General features: G+C 30.9%; 1 protein-coding gene and 2 non-coding genes across 4 annotated transcripts; all 3 read left to right on the top strand.

Moving 5' to 3' along the window:
• The first annotated feature begins 49 nt into the window (after nt 1-49).
• On the top strand, nt 50-19,058 carry LOC144836845 (RNA-binding region-containing protein 3-like). Of its 2 annotated transcripts, none has more exons than XM_078691722.1 (11): nt 50-143; nt 1,378-1,560; nt 2,158-2,205; nt 2,742-2,854; nt 3,303-3,419; nt 3,704-3,991; nt 4,556-4,797; nt 5,478-5,660; nt 16,160-16,313; nt 16,753-16,885; nt 17,764-19,058. In XM_078691722.1, exons 2-11 carry the CDS (start codon nt 1,429-1,431, stop codon nt 17,815-17,817), a joined length of 1,464 nt encoding a protein of 487 aa, XP_078547848.1. In that variant the 5' UTR covers nt 50-143; nt 1,378-1,428; the 3' UTR covers nt 17,818-19,058. The 2 variants fall into 2 exon arrangements, with proteins under 2 accessions (XP_078547848.1, XP_078547849.1); XM_078691723.1 differs by having other exon boundaries at nt 5,481-5,660.
• A 969-nt stretch (nt 19,059-20,027) lies between these two features.
• Nucleotides 20,028-20,099, top strand: Trnad-auc (transfer RNA aspartic acid (anticodon AUC)). The gene has a single exon. It is a non-coding gene; the product is annotated as a tRNA-Asp (tRNA).
• Nucleotides 20,100-20,391: 292 nt separating this feature from the next.
• Trnad-auc (transfer RNA aspartic acid (anticodon AUC)) lies at nt 20,392-20,463 on the top strand. Its single transcript has one exon. It is a non-coding gene; the product is annotated as a tRNA-Asp (tRNA).
• Nucleotides 20,464-21,206: the final 743 nt, after the last annotated feature.

A 21,206-nucleotide genomic window follows, 5' to 3' on the forward strand; every position in this document is an offset into this window, starting at 1 on the left:
TAAAGCGCCATCTCTTGTCGAGAACTAAGACCGGCGGAAAAAAAATAAAAACAAATTGACTGCGCCCTCTATGTAGCCTATATAGTTTGCATCATGATGTTTTTTGTTGTTATTGAATGTGTGTAGGCCTAGCCTAGGCCTAGGTAAATTTACATTAATTTCTTTTTCTAATTTAATTATTATTTTGGTTTTATCATCATCATCATCATACTTACTTACGGATCATTACCCAGTACTGTACAGGCCTTTCTATCTAGTCTACTCTTATCATACTAGGGCCTAGGCCTAGGCTATAATAATAATAAAATAAGATAGGCTAGGCCTAGGCCTATCTATAATAATTAAGGTTATCAGACGATCGGGCCCACGGACGATCGGGCCCAGACGATCGGGCCCACTTCAAGACGATCGGGCCCAAATCGTGAGACGATCGGGCCCATCAAGGGTGAAAGACGATCGGGCCCAGAGACGATCGGGCCCAGACGATCGGGCCCAACAAACAAGACGATCGGGCCCAAAACATTCTCGGAAAATTTAAAAAAATAAATACGCGAATACAAACAACACAATAATAACAATCAAAATCAATCACATTTATTCATAAATCGAGAGTATTGGTAAGAAATTCTGAAAACCAGTAGACGTGTTAATTAGGGGAAAATTATTATATAATCAGAAAAAAATCTAATTAACCTTTTTAATTAAAATCTTAATTCTTTAATCTTAATTATTTCCTGCTTTTATTTTTGATGTAAAGCGCATTGAGAGCCTGCTTATATGCGCTATATAAGAACAGACTATTATTAAATTATTATTATTATTATTAATTACGCAAGAAAAGCACGTTGACACTAGCACTAGGAATTAAAAATGATGAAATGTGGCACATTATTTTATATAACACAAACGACTATCGGGCCCAACGCTAAGACGATCGGGACCAACTGGTAAGACGATCGGGCCCAACGTGGTTCTGAAAACACTGGACGATCGGGCCCAACTGGTATGACGATCGGGCCCAACGCTGAAGACGATCGGGACCATCTTTTCTGGGCCCGATCGTCTTGGGCCCGATCGTCCGTGGTCCCGATCGTCTGTTCCCCATAATTAAGTATTAGGCCCTAGGTAGTAGGTAGCCTAGGCCTATTAGTATTAGTTAGGCTTAGCCTACTCTGTGTACTGTTGTGAACCTAGCTAGTTACGTTAGACCACGTAAGTCCACTACTAGCCTAGCTACGCTTTACTGTACTACTACACCAGCCTTTTGGCCTAGATAGATCCTAGTGCATAAACAATCGAGGTAAACAAATGACAATACTTTACTTGGAAACTGTTTGCTTCTTTTATTTATAAATAAAAAACATGTTTATTCTACAGATTAAATAATATTTACATTTGTAACTGTTTACATGGTAAAACCTGGTTAAAATGGGTGGATCAGAAAAGAATGTTTTACTTGTGCGACATCTTCCAGATGAACTTACAACTGCTGATAAGCAAAGCCTATTGCAGCACTTTGGAGCAGTGAGTGTCAAGTGTCTATCTAACAAAGGACGTTTGGTAAATAGGATCTTAAAATAAACAATCACTTGTTTGACGCACTATACAACCCCCCAGAGGGGCATTAATGATGAACGGATGCATCAAAAAACCTAATTGTACACACCTCAATGAACAATGGTGTGTCAATCTCTTTTCTTTTATTTTATTTCAACTACATCCAACAGCGAAAAATGGCCAAATATAGAATGAAAAAAGAAAAACACAATATGAAACATACAAAAATGGCAAAATTTAATAGCTTTAAAAACTTTAGATTTAAAAATTGACACCAGTCATTGTAGGTGCGTCATTGTTCTCTAATTTAAAATGGGTGTCACACAGGGGGGTGTCACACAGGGGTGCGTCATGGTATACATAAGGTATGATGCACATTGGACAAATGATGCACCTCTCTCATGGGTTGTATAGTGTGTCATACAATTGACATGAATTTAGGTAGTTATTGATGGAGGTTTTTTTTTTTTTAAAATAACATTTTTTTATAGCATGTTTAAATACTTTTTCAAATATTTTAACTATTTGTTTTTTTTTTTCAACCTCTAATCATAGAAATTGTGTTTTAATTTGTAAATTATTTGTTATTTTTCTTCTCAGAAACACACAGCATTTGCTACCTTTGAAGATGAAGAGTCAGCTGCAAATGTAAGAATGTAGCATATTCTTGTAATAGGATCGAACTAAAGCTCTGTCTACACTATCAAGCCACAGTTCGACACAAAAAAATGTTTTTTCACATAAAGTTTGATAGTGTAGACAACCATTTGTACTTATTATTTACTGCATTATATGAAATATATCTTCTAAAGTAAACAAACGGCTTGCGATGTGAATTTGAGTAACCTATGTAAAATAAACCTCAGCTATGTTTGTAGTATGCCTATGTAAAATATTTATGTATATCAACCACCCATGGTTAAATTTGTAAAAGGATAGCAAAAATATGAGGATATGGGTAACATTTAGTATGATCAACCACCTTAGTTTCCTCATAGGTTTTTTTTTCTTGTTAAAAAAATGAGGAAACATAAAGGACTGAAATAGTAAAAGTGCCCTCAATCAATATTTTTGGTATTCTATTTATAGCTCTGAATACCCATCATCCCTGTAAGCCATGCTTGTGTACATATACTGTTTGTATCCCATATTTCTGACATATTTTTTAACATTTTTGTCTGTAGGCGTTAAGTAGGTTACATCAGCTAAAGGTTATGGGACGCACATTGGTTGTAGAATTTGCCAAGACACAACAGCAGAAGGACATGGCTGCTGGATCTCTACTTGATAATAAAAAGTAAACTTTTCAAGTCAATATTAGAGAATTTGGGCAAACACATGTATACATGAAACGGATACTGTATGTATGTATCCGTATCATGGATAGATTTGCATTTATAGCTTTTCCATTAGGTCAAAATCGTTAGAAAGCTAAAGGTATGTACAGTAGGAGGTAGGCTCAGCCTAGCCTAGCCATAGTTAAAGTTTTTTACCTCTTTGTCGTTTTCTTGAAACATTTGTATACTAAAACTTTGTCTTTCGAGATGAGTAGGGAGTTACTCCGGTGTACTAGCTCACACACAGCCACTGTCACATACAGCTACTCACCATAACTGGGCCCTTTGGGAGACCAGTCTTTGAAGAGGTCATCCAGTATCAAGAAATATGGTAATAAATAAATAAAATAGTAAGAAAACAAAAATGTGTTTTTGTTGGTTTGTTGATTTGAATTTGTTTATTTACAGAAAACCTGATGATGAGAACAGAGAGGATGCAAGTAAAGGAAAAGATGTGGAAGATGTTGCCAGGGAGAAAGCTAGAAAATTGAAAGGGCAGATACTGAGTGCAAGTAGTGGTCTAGGGTAAAGACACTCATTAAAACTTAAAAATGTGTTTATATTAATGAAAAAACAATGACTGGTTTATTATTATTACTTTACCTGTATACCACATACTGACTCTCAGTGGCGTAACTGTTATGAATGCTCACTGGCTAAACCCAGTGCCCCAGAGCATGAGCAGTCCCAATGCAACTACCCTGCGTTGGAGGGCCCTTTGGAGTGCTAACTTGCATTATGCCACTGCCAACGCTTATAGGGTTATATATTTTTTCTGACATTTCTTTTTAATTTTGGCTTATTTACAGTCTAGATTTTCCAATAAACCCAAAACTATACTACAAGTATCCCCAGCCTACCGTAGGTATCTTGGCAAATATCATCAATGCATTAGTATCCGTTCCCAAGTTTTACACTCAAGTGCTACACCTTATGAACAAGATGAACCTTCCAGCCCCCTTTGGACCTGTCACTCAAACACCTCCCATTCCAACTGATGCCCCAGCTGAGCAACCTCCTGAACCAGATGAAATGGAAATAGCAAGTTCCACAGAGGAGTCTGAATTGGAGAGTGATGGGGAACATAAACAGAAGAAGTAAGAGAGTTGATAATTTTCTCTAATTATAACAAGCACGAATGTGCGATACTCGGGGTACAGCAAAAGAAGCTGTAATGACGTCATAAGACGGGATGTGACGTCACATACACATCAATAACCCCGCTACCAAATACGGCTATACGGTACCATCTTCGAGACGTCATATGGCTGCATCCGGCTCTATAGCTTTGAGGACATGTCCCTGTAGTATATTCATGCCAAATCCCAGCTCAATACTACAACGAATAAGGGAGGAGTAGTACTTTATAAATCGCACTTTTTACTCAATATTGTCGGATGGAGGAGAAGATGAGTCCTAGACTCGGGTACCCCGAGTAAAAAGATGTAAAATTATAAAAACATGAAAGTTTGCAGTACAATATATGTAGTTCTGCACAGAACTTTTGGGCTTCTCAACATTTCAATCAATATGCTTCGATTGTCTCTTTTGGATTTATGCTAATAGTGATAATATTTTATATTAATATGTATTTTACATAACATTTATGAAATTTATGAAATATATTACTGTGTTGCTAAAAAATATATTTTCTTTAACAGAGAAAAAGTAAAACTATCGATTAAAAGACGTTCCCAGGCTAGATTTCCTAGAGCTAAGAAAATGAAATTACAGGTACCGTCTGCTGGCCTAGTAAAGGCCTTAACAACAGGGCCGCCTACTGTCACAGCCAAGCCTCAAGATGTATTTGATCAACAGTTACCAGCTACTACTATTAAGAAGCTTGAAATGAAACTCCCTCAAAGCTTATCCGATATCCTAGAAGCTCATACCAAAAAAACAGGTAAAAATTAACAAACTCCACATTTATTTTTGAAATTGTACTAGCTTACTATTAAATTTTGTTACTTTTTATTTGCCATTATTTTTTTTGTGGCATTAATATCTGGCTTTGTTGTTACAGCATCATCCATCCAGACACCCATATTTAGGGACACCTCTATGTAGAAAGCACTTTTCCTATGAAATGAATGTTTTAATAATACTCGGGGTTGGTCCTATTGGGGGGACACTTTGTCGTGTCTTGAAGATACCCCATAGGAGTTCTACCATATATGACTTTTTCCAAATCATACTATGTAAACCTTTGCCCCTTTTAGTCATCATTGATGAAAAGTTAAACTGAATTATATTCCTATCACCAACTAGAAGTTTGTTTTGCTCATTCTAGCAGTTGACCAACTGCCAGTATACACATTCAAGAGGTGACCTTTCACTGAATTAAATTATTTGTACCATAGTATGATATAAGTTTTTTCAATTGGTTAACAGTAATTCACCACGCTCTCACTGTAGCATGCCCAAAGCCGCCTGTGCATGTGCAAGACATTGTGGTTTTGCAGTTGTTAATTAATAGGGCAAATACTTTTTTTCATGTGACCCTCAATCATCCAATCAAATGACAGGAATCAGTGTTATTATTGCTGCATATTGATATTAATGCTTATTTGTTTTTGTTTATAGAAGCTGTCACAACAAATGTTGATGAATCTACAACATCTGTGGGTTTTGGAGTGATGGAAGCCACAGCAAAAGAAACAGAAGAATTACCATCAGAAAATGAATCAAGTGATGATGACGATGAAAATGAAGTGAAAGAATTTATCTCTTCAAGAGAACTTAGGAAGAACAGAATATCAAGCAAAGGTAAACACTGATTAAATAAATAAGTAGTTGCTTGGTGGCTGACATGCTTGCTTACCAATCCCAGAGTCCTTGGTTGAAATCCTGTCAAAGTTGGTTTAGAAAGTATGGGTTATTAATTTATTAATATCTTAATGTAACTATTTTTTGTGGGCCTCCTATCACTAGCCCCTTGGAGTTTCCTGGAAGTCCCTTTCATCTTACTTACAATTTGTTTTACTCCTTTTTTGTTATGTGTATTGAGATGAATAAAAGAAATTGATTGATTGATTAATTGCCGAGTTATGTATTTGCTGTTAGAGAGTATGAAAATTTAAAATATTAAAATTTTACTTGTAATTATATTTTAGTATTCTTCGATTCTGAAAGATATCGGACTAATATCAAATCAATAAATGATTTTAACCAATCTATTTAAGATTTTGATTCTTATTTTTACAATACTATTGATTGTTCAAATTAATTTATGCGACCATTATTGCAATAATAATTTAAACAAAGTACATAAGTTAATGAATTAATATAAGGTTTAATAGACTGGCGATTAATATAAGGTTTAATAGACTGGCGATTTAGAAAGTAGATATCTGGCAATTAATTGCAACTATAATGTACATTAATGGGTAAATTACTATGAAATATGGTAATTAAATGGTAGTCTCAGTTCTAGACGGTGATTCACTTAATATTGGTAAAAATACAAATGGCATTTCATACGTATAATACTTTAGCTGGAATCACAAAAAAAAAACACACACACAAACGCCAACTAGAATACATACAAACAACTAGAATACATACAAACAACTAGAATACATACAAACAACTAGAATACATACAAACAACTAGAATACATACAAACAACTAGAATACATACAAACAACTAGAATACATACAAACAACTAGAATACATACAAACAACTAGAATACATACAAACAACTAGAATACATACAAACAACTAGAATACATACAAACAACTAGAATACATACAAACAACTAGAATACATACAAACAACTAGAATACATACAAACAACTAGAATACATACAAACAACTAGAATACATACAAACAACTAGAATACATACAAACAACTAGAATACATACAAACAACTAGAATACATACAAACAACTAGAATACATACAAACAACTAGAATACATACAAACAACTAGAATACATACAAACAACTAGAATACATACAAACAACTAGAATACATACAAACAACTAGAATACATACAAACAACTAGAATACATACAAACAACTAGAATACATACAAACAACTAGAATACATACAAACAACTAGAATACATACAAACAACTAGAATACATACAAACAACTAGAATACATACAAACAACTAGAATACATACAAACAACTAGAATACATACAAACAACTAGAATACATACAAACAACTAGAATACATACAAACAACTAGAATACATACAAACAACTAGAATACATACAAACAACTAGAATACATACAAACAACTAGAATACATACAAACAACTAGAATAGATACAAACAACTAGAATACATACAAACAACTAGAATACATACAAACAACTAGAATACATACAAACAACTAGAATACATACAAACAACTAGAATACATACAAACAACTAGAATACATACAAACAACTAGAATACATACAAACAACTAGAATACATACAAACAACTAGAATACATACAAACAACTAGAATACATACAAACAACTAGAATACATACAAACAACTAGAATACATACAAACAACTAGAATACATACAAACAACTAGAATACATACAAACAACTAGAATACATACAAACAACTAGAATACATACAAACAACTAGAATACATACAAACAACTAGAATACATACAAACAACTAGAATACATACAAACAACTAGAATACATACAAACAACTAGAATACATACAAACAACTAGAATACATACAAACAACTAGAATACATACAAACAACTAGAATACATACAAACAACTAGAATACATACAAACAACTAGAATACATACAAACAACTAGAATACATACAAACAACTAGAATACATACAAACAACTAGAATACATACAAACAACTAGAATACATACAAACAACTAGAATACATACAAACAACTAGAATACATACAAACAACTAGAATACATACAAACAACTAGAATACATACAAACAACTAGAATACATACAAACAACTAGAATACATACAAACAACTAGAATACATACAAACAACTAGAATACATACAAACAACTAGAATACATACAAACAACTAGAATACATACAAACAACTAGAATACATACAAACAACTAGAATACATACAAACAACTAGAATACATACAAACAACTAGAATACATACAAACAACTAGAATACATACAAACAACTAGAATACATACAAACAACTAGAATACATACAAACAACTAGAATACATACAAACAACTAGAATACATACAAACAACTAGAATACATACAAACAACTAGAATACATACAAACAACTAGAATACATACAAACAACTAGAATACATACAAACAACTAGAATACATACAAACAACTAGAATACATACAAACAACTAGAATACATACAAACAACTAGAATACATACAAACAACTAGAATACATACAAACAACTAGAATACATACAAACAACTAGAATACATACAAACAACTAGAATACATACAAACAACTAGAATACATACAAACAACTAGAATACATACAAACAACTAGAATACATACAAACAACTAGAATACATACAAACAACTAGAATACATACAAACAACTAGAATACATACAAACAACTAGAATACATACAAACAACTAGAATACATACAAACAACTAGAATACATACAAACAACTAGAATACATACAAACAACTAGAATACATACAAACAACTAGAATACATACAAACAACTAGAATACATACAAACAACTAGAATACATACAAACAACTAGAATACATACAAACAACTAGAATACATACAAACAACTAGAATACATACAAACAACTAGAATACATACAAACAACTAGAATACATACAAACAACTAGAATACATACAAACAACTAGAATACATACAAACAACTAGAATACATACAAACAACTAGAATACATACAAACAACTAGAATACATACAAACAACTAGAATACATACAAACAACTAGAATACATACAAACAACTAGAATACATACAAACAACTAGAATACATACAAACAACTAGAATACATACAAACAACTAGAATACATACAAACAACTAGAATACATACAAACAACTAGAATACATACAAACAACTAGAATACATACAAACAACTAGAATACATACAAACAACTAGAATACATACAAACAACTAGAATACATACAAACAACTAGAATACATACAAACAACTAGAATACATACAAACAACTAGAATACATACAAACAACTAGAATACATACAAACAACTAGAATACATACAAACAACTAGAATACATACAAACAACTAGAATACATACAAACAACTAGAATACATACAAACAACTAGAATACATACAAACAACTAGAATACATACAAACAACTAGAATACATACAAACAACTAGAATACATACAAACAACTAGAATACATACAAACAACTAGAATACATACAAACAACTAGAATACATACAAACAACTAGAATACATACAAACAACTAGAATACATACAAACAACTAGAATACATACAAACAACTAGAATACATACAAACAACTAGAATACATACAAACAACTAGAATACATACAAACAACTAGAATACATACAAACAACTAGAATACATACAAACAACTAGAATACATACAAACAACTAGAATACATACAAACAACTAGAATACATACAAACAACTAGAATACATACAAACAACTAGAATACATACAAACAACTAGAATACATACAAACAACTAGAATACATACAAACAACTAGAATACATACAAACAACTAGAATACATACAAACAACTAGAATACATACAAACAACTAGAATACATACAAACAACTAGAATACATACAAACAACTAGAATACATACAAACAACTAGAATACATACAAACAACTAGAATACATACAAACAACTAGAATACATACAAACAACTAGAATACATACAAACAACTAGAATACATACAAACAACTAGAATACATACAAACAACTAGAATACATACAAACAACTAGAATACATACAAACAACTAGAATACATACAAACAACTAGAATACATACAAACAACTAGAATACATACAAACAACTAGAATACATACAAACAACTAGAATACATACAAACAACTAGAATACATACAAACAACTAGAATACATACAAACAACTAGAATACATACAAACAACTAGAATACATACAAACAACTAGAATACATACAAACAACTAGAATACATACAAACAACTAGAATACATACAAACAACTAGAATACATACAAACAACTAGAATACATACAAACAACTAGAATACATACAAACAACTAGAATACATACAAACAACTAGAATACATACAAACAACTAGAATACATACAAACAACTAGAATACATACAAACAACTAGAATACATACAAACAACTAGAATACATACAAACAACTAGAATACATACAAACAACTAGAATACATACAAACAACTAGAATACATACAAACAACTAGAATACATACAAACAACTAGAATACATACAAACAACTAGAATACATACAAACAACTAGAATACATACAAACAACTAGAATACATACAAACAACTAGAATACATACAAACAACTAGAATACATACAAACAACTAGAATACATACAAACAACTAGAATACATACAAACAACTAGAATACATACAAACAACTAGAATACATACAAACAACTAGAATACATACAAACAACTAGAATACATACAAACAACTAGAATACATACAAACAACTAGAATACATACAAACAACTAGAATACATACAAACAACTAGAATACATACAAACAACTAGAATACATACAAACAACTAGAATACATACAAACAACTAGAATACATACAAACAACTAGAATACATACAAACAACTAGAATACATACAAACAACTAGAATACATACAAACAACTAGAATACATACAAACAACTAGAATACATACAAACAACTAGAATACATACAAACAACTAGAATACATACAAACAACTAGAATACATACAAACAACTAGAATACATACAAACAACTAGAATACATACAAACAACTAGAATACATACAAACAACTAGAATACATACAAACAACTAGAATACATACAAACAACTAGAATACATACAAACAACTAGAATACATACAAACAACTAGAATACATACAAACAACTAGAATACATACAAACAACTAGAATACATACAAACAACTAGAATACATACAAACAACTAGAATACATACAAACAACTAGAATACATACAAACAACTAGAATACATACAAACAACTAGAATACATACAAACAACTAGAATACATACAAACAACTAGAATACATACAAACAACTAGAATACATACAAACAACTAGAATACATACAAACAACTAGAATACATACAAACAACTAGAATACATACAAACAACTAGAATACATACAAACAACTAGAATACATACAAACAACTAGAATACATACAAACAACTAGAATACATACAAACAACTAGAATACATACAAACAACTAGAATACATACAAACAACTAGAATACATACAAACAACTAGAATACATACAAACAACTAGAATACATACAAACAACTAGAATACATACAAACAACTAGAATACATACAAACAACTAGAATACATACAAACAACTAGAATACATACAAACAACTAGAATACATACAAACAACTAGAATACATACAAACAACTAGAATACATACAAACAACTAGAATACATACAAACAACTAGAATACATACAAACAACTAGAATACATACAAACAACTAGAATACATACAAACAACTAGAATACATACAAACAACTAGAATACATACAAACAACTAGAATACATACAAACAACTAGAATACATACAAACAACTAGAATACATACAAACAACTAGAATACATACAAACAACTAGAATACATACAAACAACTAGAATACATACAAACAACTAGAATACATACAAACAACTAGAATACATACAAACAACTAGAATACATACAAACAACTAGAATACATACAAACAACTAGAATACATACAAACAACTAGAATACATACAAACAACTAGAATACATACAAACAACTAGAATACATACAAACAACTAGAATACATACAAACAACTAGAATACATACAAACAACTAGAATACATACAAACAACTAGAATACATACAAACAACTAGAATACATACAAACAACTAGAATACATACAAACAACTAGAATACATACAAACAACTAGAATACATACAAACAACTAGAATACATACAAACAACTAGAATACATACAAACAACTAGAATACATACAAACAACTAGAATACATACAAACAACTAGAATACATACAAACAACTAGAATACATACAAACAACTAGAATACATACAAACAACTAGAATACATACAAACAACTAGAATACATACAAACAACTAGAATACATACAAACAACTAGAATACATACAAACAACTAGAATACATACAAACAACTAGAATACATACAAACAACTAGAATACATACAAACAACTAGAATACATACAAACAACTAGAATACATACAAACAACTAGAATACATACAAACAACTAGAATACATACAAACAACTAGAATACATACAAACAACTAGAATACATACAAACAACTAGAATACATACAAACAACTAGAATACATACAAACAACTAGAATACATACAAACAACTAGAATACATACAAACAACTAGAATACATACAAACAACTAGAATACATACAAACAACTAGAATACATACAAACAACTAGAATACATACAAACAACTAGAATACATACAAACAACTAGAATACATACAAACAACTAGAATACATACAAACAACTAGAATACATACAAACAACTAGAATACATACAAACAACTAGAATACATACAAACAACTAGAATACATACAAACAACTAGAATACATACAAACAACTAGAATACATACAAACAACTAGAATACATACAAACAACTAGAATACATACAAACAACTAGAATACATACAAACAACTAGAATACATACAAACAACTAGAATACATACAAACAACTAGAATACATACAAACAACTAGAATACATACAAACAACTAGAATACATACAAACAACTAGAATACATACAAACAACTAGAATACATACAAACAACTAGAATACATACAAACAACTAGAATACATACAAACAACTAGAATACATACAAACAACTAGAATACATACAAACAACTAGAATACATACAAACAACTAGAATACATACAAACAACTAGAATACATACAAACAACTAGAATACATACAAACAACTAGAATACATACAAACAACTAGAATACATACAAACAACTAGAATACATACAAACAACTAGAATACATACAAACAACTAGAATACATACAAACAACTAGAATACATACAAACAACTAGAATACATACAAACAACTAGAATACATACAAACAACTAGAATACATACAAACAACTAGAATACATACAAACAACTAGAATACATACAAACAACTAGAATACATACAAACAACTAGAATACATACAAACAACTAGAATACATACAAACAACTAGAATACATACAAACAACTAGAATACATACAAACAACTAGAATACATACAAACAACTAGAATACATACAAACAACTAGAATACATACAAACAACTAGAATACATACAAACAACTAGAATACATACAAACAACTAGAATACATACAAACAACTAGAATACATACAAACAACTAGAATACATACAAACAACTAGAATACATACAAACAACTAGAATACATACAAACAACTAGAATACATACAAACAACTAGAATACATACAAACAACTAGAATACATACAAACAACTAGAATACATACAAACAACTAGAATACATACAAACAACTAGAATACATACAAACAACTAGAATACATACAAACAACTAGAATACATACAAACAACTAGAATACATACAAACAACTAGAATACATACAAACAACTAGAATACATACAAACAACTAGAATACATACAAACAACTAGAATACATACAAACAACTAGAATACATACAAACAACTAGAATACATACAAACAACTAGAATACATACAAACAACTAGAATACATACAAACAACTAGAATACATACAAACAACTAGAATACATACAAACAACTAGAATACATACAAACAACTAGAATACATACAAACAACTAGAATACATACAAACAACTAGAATACATACAAACAACTAGAATACATACAAACAACTAGAATACATACAAACAACTAGAATACATACAAACAACTAGAATACATACAAACAACTAGAATACATACAAACAACTAGAATACATACAAACAACTAGAATACATACAAACAACTAGAATACATACAAACAACTAGAATACATACAAACAACTAGAATACATACAAACAACTAGAATACATACAAACAACTAGAATACATACAAACAACTAGAATACATACAAACAACTAGAATACATACAAACAACTAGAATACATACAAACAACTAGAATACATACAAACAACTAGAATACATACAAACAACTAGAATACATACAAACAACTAGAATACATACAAACAACTAGAATACATACAAACAACTAGAATACATACAAACAACTAGAATACATACAAACAACTAGAATACATACAAACAACTAGAATACATACAAACAACTAGAATACATACAAACAACTAGAATACATACAAACAACTAGAATACATACAAACAACTAGAATACATACAAACAACTAGAATACATACAAACAACTAGAATACATACAAACAACTAGAATACATACAAACAACTAGAATACATACAAACAACTAGAATACATACAAACAACTAGAATACATACAAACAACTAGAATACATACAAACAACTAGAATACATACAAACAACTAGAATACATACAAACAACTAGAATACATACAAACAACTAGAATACATACAAACAACTAGAATACATACAAACAACTAGAATACATACAAACAACTAGAATACATACAAACAACTAGAATACATACAAACAACTAGAATACATACAAACAACTAGAATACATACAAACAACTAGAATACATACAAACAACTAGAATACATACAAACAACTAGAATACATACAAACAACTAGAATACATACAAACAACTAGAATACATACAAACAACTAGAATACATACAAACAACTAGAATACATACAAACAACTAGAATACATACAAACAACTAGAATACATACAAACAACTAGAATACATACAAACAACTAGAATACATACAAACAACTAGAATACATACAAACAACTAGAATACATACAAACAACTAGAATACATACAAACAACTAGAATACATACAAACAACTAGAATACATACAAACAACTAGAATACATACAAACAACTAGAATACATACAAACAACTAGAATACATACAAACAACTAGAATACATACAAACAACTAGAATACATACAAACAACTAGAATACATACAAACAACTAGAATACATACAAACAACTAGAATACATACAAACAACTAGAATACATACAAACAACTAGAATACATACAAACAACTAGAATACATACAAACAACTAGAATACATACAAACAACTAGAATACATACAAACAACTAGAATACATACAAACAACTAGAATACATACAAACAACTAGAATACATACAAACAACTAGAATACATACAAACAACTAGAATACATACAAACAACTAGAATACATACAAACAACTAGAATACATACAAACAACTAGAATACATACAAACAACTAGAATACATACAAACAACTAGAATACATACAAACAACTAGAATACATACAAACAACTAGAATACATACAAACAACTAGAATACATACAAACAACTAGAATACATACAAACAACTAGAATACATACAAACAACTAGAATACATACAAACAACTAGAATACATACAAACAACTAGAATACATACAAACAACTAGAATACATACAAACAACTAGAATACATACAAACAACTAGAATACATACAAACAACTAGAATACATACAAACAACTAGAATACATACAAACAACTAGAATACATACAAACAACTAGAATACATACAAACAACTAGAATACATACAAACAACTAGAATACATACAAACAACTAGAATACATACAAACAACTAGAATACATACAAACAACTAGAATACATACAAACAACTAGAATAGACATTTACTAGAGACTAGACAGAAAGTGTAATTAACTTAATTATTGATAATTAACTTTTTACAATTTTTGATTTATTTATAAATGATTTGTTGATGTTTTATGTTTTTAGAAATGGAAAATATGTCAGTTTTTAAGAAGTACAACGCAGGAGAACCAACTACACGTTTATACATCAAAAACCTAAGCAAACAATGTGAACAAAAAGATTTAAAGTTTATATATGGACGATATGTTGACTGGGACTCAAAAATGGACCAAGATATGTACGTTTTCATCATTATTTTTATCATAAAACAATTTACCTTTGGGTTGACCCAAATTTGTTTTAAAAAATCAGTAGATATTGTAGAGTAACATTTCCTAAAAAATGAGGCTGAGACTACAGCACTGTCTATACTATCAAACTGTGAAGTAACCATATATGGACATGATGATGTCATACTGTATTAATACAATATTTGGACACATTACACTTGTTTTTGTCTAACTAGTTTGAGAGTGTTGACGGAGGTTTAGGTTATCATAATAATAATAATGGATAACCAGTTCTTTTTTTATTTGTCATTTTTTTATTTTTTTAAACTGACTTAAGCAAGATCATTGACTTAAACAATGATTTTTTTTTTGCTAAGCATGTTTGATAAATTGAACCTGGTATAAATGTTTTCCAATCACATTAATGTTAATTGTTTTTATTGGTAGGTTTTCAATTCAATTGATGACCCAAGGTCGTATGAAGGGTCAGGCTTTTGTTAGCCTACCCAGTGAATTTGCAGCAAAGAAAGCTGTTAAGGACACAAATGGTTACCAACTACTGGGAAAGCCTATTGTTGTTGTATCCTTTATTGCAGCCATTACAATATAAGTTTATGATAGTGTTAAATATAAAATGATAGTGCTGGTAATGAGGTGACAATGAGGTTGGTGACAAGACAATCATAGATGATAATAATATCTGTACTTAGATAAGTACAATGTTATGGTTTATGTGGATTGTTGGTGACAATAATGTATGCTTGTGGTGACAGTGATTATGATTTTATGGTTATGTTGGTGACAATAATGTATGTTTACAGTGACAGTGACTATGATTTTATGGTTATGTTGGTGACAATAATGTATGCTTATAGTGACAGTGACTATGATTGTATGGTTATGTTGGGGACAATAATGTATGCTTAAGACCCATTTACACTAGGACGATAACGATTTACATAAAACAAAAGAAATTAGAAAAATTTTTCTAGAACTATAGGATAATCATTTATGCTGTCTTTGATAAAAATAATATTTATAAATTCCAATCAAATGATGTTATGATAAATAAAAACAATAAAATCATTTGTGGTGTCACGATATTATTGTTCTTACTAATCATGTCGTCATTTGATTGGACAGCATAAATGATTCTATAGTTCTAGAATGAAAAGTTTTATATTTCTGTTGTTTTATGTATGAAAAATGCATATTTGTCTATTTATCAGTTATCGTCCTAGTATAAATGGGCCTTTATGGTGACAGTGACTATAATGTTATGATTGTGTTGATGATGTGTAATTGTGTTTTTGTGACAGAATGGTGATATTACCTTTGTAATGATGATAATTCTTCCATTTCTGTGTTCATTGTGGTGCTCATGTTTTATCGATGTATGCAATTTCATTATGCTCTACTCTACATAGATAAAGTTATTTTCCTTCATAACGAAATCAGCAATTTGCCCGATCTTCAAAACCAAAAGAACCACAAACATCCAAGACCACATGATATTAAAAATGTACACAGGATCATCATGAAACTGGTCATCCAAAATGCGGCAAGATGCAGCAGATCTGTCTGACATTCACCAGTATTTATGGCGGTAATGGTTGTGTTGTCTTGTCTTGATTTGCAACGACCTACTGCCTAACTAGGTCAGATCCATCAATGTGTCGTCGCCTAGACCTAGAAACTATCAAAACGGTGGGAGTGAAGAAACACATCCCAATATCCCTGCACACATATAGTGTATTTACATGACGTATTTTGGTTGTCGCATATCAAAAACCCCTTACTGTATGTGACCGAGTGTAGTCCCATGGGATTATACAGAAGTACAATTAAATTTATCCTAAATTAGGAGGTGGGATTAAACTCGAGCATGTCATTAATTGATACTCGGTAATATACTGTACTGTACATTTTAACGAATGGAAAGCTGACATTGCAGTCTGCTGTATATTGTATTTGATCAGCTGGATGTGGTACATCAGATCGGTAGAATAATTTAATACCTGCTTAGTCAAATTTTGAAAATAGAGTTCGCCTTATCTGCTTTTAAGGAGCAAATATATTTGTCTGACTTGAATTTGTCACTAAAGATTTTAATGCAGTGTGTGTTTTCTGCTTAAGTTTTTCCAAAACATTGCTGACGTACAATAATGTACTTTATATACGCCATGAATAACATGCACATTATATGTTTAAATAATGCGCATAATACAGTTGATTTAATGATGTGTCAATCTAATGCCATTATATGGTGGTTATTGCAAATAGAAACATCATTATTGTAGTGTACAATTTATACATTCAGCTCTTAAAGATTTGATGATGAATAATATTAAAGTTAACATCTATGAACATGAACTCAAGTGTACTTAAAACACAGTCATTTGAGAGGCTTTCTCAGAGTCGATAAACAACATGATCATTAAGGCTTCAGCAGTATTTGGACTTTAATGGATGTTGTAATAAAAAGTGTTGATATCAGATATGATGTTGTTTCAATTGTGAATCGAAAGTGACTTGATTTAAAAACGAGAAAGAAAACAACCACAATCTGCATAATGTTCAAATAAGATCAATTTGATCAAAAACATTTTAGCAGTTCGGCGTACAGAAATAGATAAAATGAACAATTTTAACAGTAAAGATATAATGTTCCTCTGATAAAAAAAATGTAAACGTGTTTTTGTTTGTTGAATAAGCTGATTTTCTGAAAATATTTTGGGTCAAATCAAAAATAGCTTTTTTAATTTATTTTGTCTTTTTCATAAGCAAAATCATTGTTTTTGTTTTGCAAAAGTGAATAACTTTATTAAAGCTATATATATATATAAATCTAAAGGCAAATTACTGAAAAAAATGACAATGCTGTGGGTATCAGTGGCTGGATCTCAATGGGGATACAAAAAAAAAAGCGAAAAGCTAAATCAAAACGATAAAGTAAACAGCCAGAAAAGTTAGCAGAGCTTTCGGGCAACACTAGCCCTTCATATATATATATATATATATATATAAATCATACTGTAAATTATAGAAACAGTGCTCATATTCGGAACATGATCTCATAATCGCGTCGAGCATAGCTCATTGGCGAAAGTTCCGTATTTTTTAGTTGTATGAAAAAATGTCTCTGGCGGGATTCGAACCTGCAACCTCTCGCTTACAGGGCGAGTATCATACCACTAGAGGTATGATACTCGCCCTGTAAGCGAGAGGTTGCAGGTTCGAATCCCGCCAGAGACATTTTTTCATACAACTAAAAAATACGGAACTTTCGCCAATGAGCTATGCTCGACGCGATTATGAGATCATGTTCCGAATATGAGCACTGTTTCTATAATTTACAGTATGATTTATATATAATTTACACAGTGCTACGCAACATCATTGATTTATAGTTCGAGTCTCGGTTGGGGCGACTTTTTCTCATTCTCACAGATTTCCTCATCTTTATCGTTTCAAATTAATTAATTAAATTTCAGTATATCACCGGGCGGTTTAGAATTAATGTTCTGTGCCTGATTTGTTTATATATATAAAAGTATCTCTTCGGAGATCCCGCCTCGTGAATAAAAATACTGTAAGATGAGGGCGTATCAATTTGATCTCTGGTGCGCGTGCGTACAACTGAGGACTAGTGCTGTTCCGCCGTACCACGCCGAGAATGTTAAAGAGTCGTTATCCAATCGAGTTCGAACAATACCATGAAAGCCCCAGTGGTCTAATGGTTAGGACATCTGCATATCAAGCAGGCGGTCCGAGTTCGAGTCTCGGTTGGGGCGACTTTTTCTCATTCTCACAGATTTCCTCATCTTTATCGTTTCAAATTAATTAATTAAATTTCAGTATATCACCGGGCGGTTTAGAATTAATGTTCTGTGCCTGATTTGTTTATATATATAAAAGTATCTCTTCGGAGATCCCGCCTCGTGAATAAAAATACTGTAAGATGAGGGCGTATCAATTTGATCTCTGGTGCGCGTGCGTACAACTGAGGACTAGTGCTGTTCCGCCGTACCACGCCGAGAATGTTAAAGAGTCGTTATCCAATCGAGTTCGAACAATACCATGAAAGCCCCAGTGGTCTAATGGTTAGGACATCTGCATATCAAGCAGGCGGTCCGAGTTCGAGTCTCGGTTGGGGCGACTTTTTCTCATTCTCACAGATTTCCTCATCTTTATCGTTTCAAATTAATTAATTAAATTTCAGTATATCACCGGGCGGTTTAGAATTAATGTTCTGTGCCTGATTTGTTTATATATATATATATATATATATATATAGATTAATTTTATTCATCTATACTTTTCATGTTTTGGAGGACAATAAATCATTGTTTTCATTTGTAGGTATGTGTAGGCCTGTATATGTATATTGGTATTGGAGTGAGTGCACTGTTTTCCTATTTTCAGTCCTGGTCGAATCAGAACAAACTCTGTCCATCCTAGCTCACCAGGTACACACTACATTCGTTGGTGAAGTGTTTAATGAAGGACAAAACGGGCCAAATTACAAAACAATTCGGTTGGAGACAGAGGTCGATGATGCATAATTAAATTAAATTTATTTCCACTGGTACTTGAACATGTATTAGTTTATCACGTGATGTGCTATGCATTTGTCTCGAGGGGACAGTGTGTGTTAAGTTACATTGCATACCATAAACAAAATACAAGAAATTACATGGGAACAAGACCAGTGTTTTATTTAAATTGCAAGGATCAAACGGCTGTCCTTAATTATTCAAATCATCACCATTGTTGTCGACAGATAGTTTCTAAAATCTTCAATGTTAATTTAACAAAGAATGGTGTGAACCCCTCTTTAACGATCGATTTATTCAACGATCAACATTGATTTTACTTTACTACTGGCCTCGATTTTGCGC

This window comes from Antedon bifida, chromosome 3 (genome assembly GCF_963402885.1).
Source record: "Antedon bifida chromosome 3, ecAntBifi1.1, whole genome shotgun sequence".
Taxonomy (NCBI): domain Eukaryota; kingdom Metazoa; phylum Echinodermata; class Crinoidea; order Comatulida; family Antedonidae; genus Antedon; species Antedon bifida.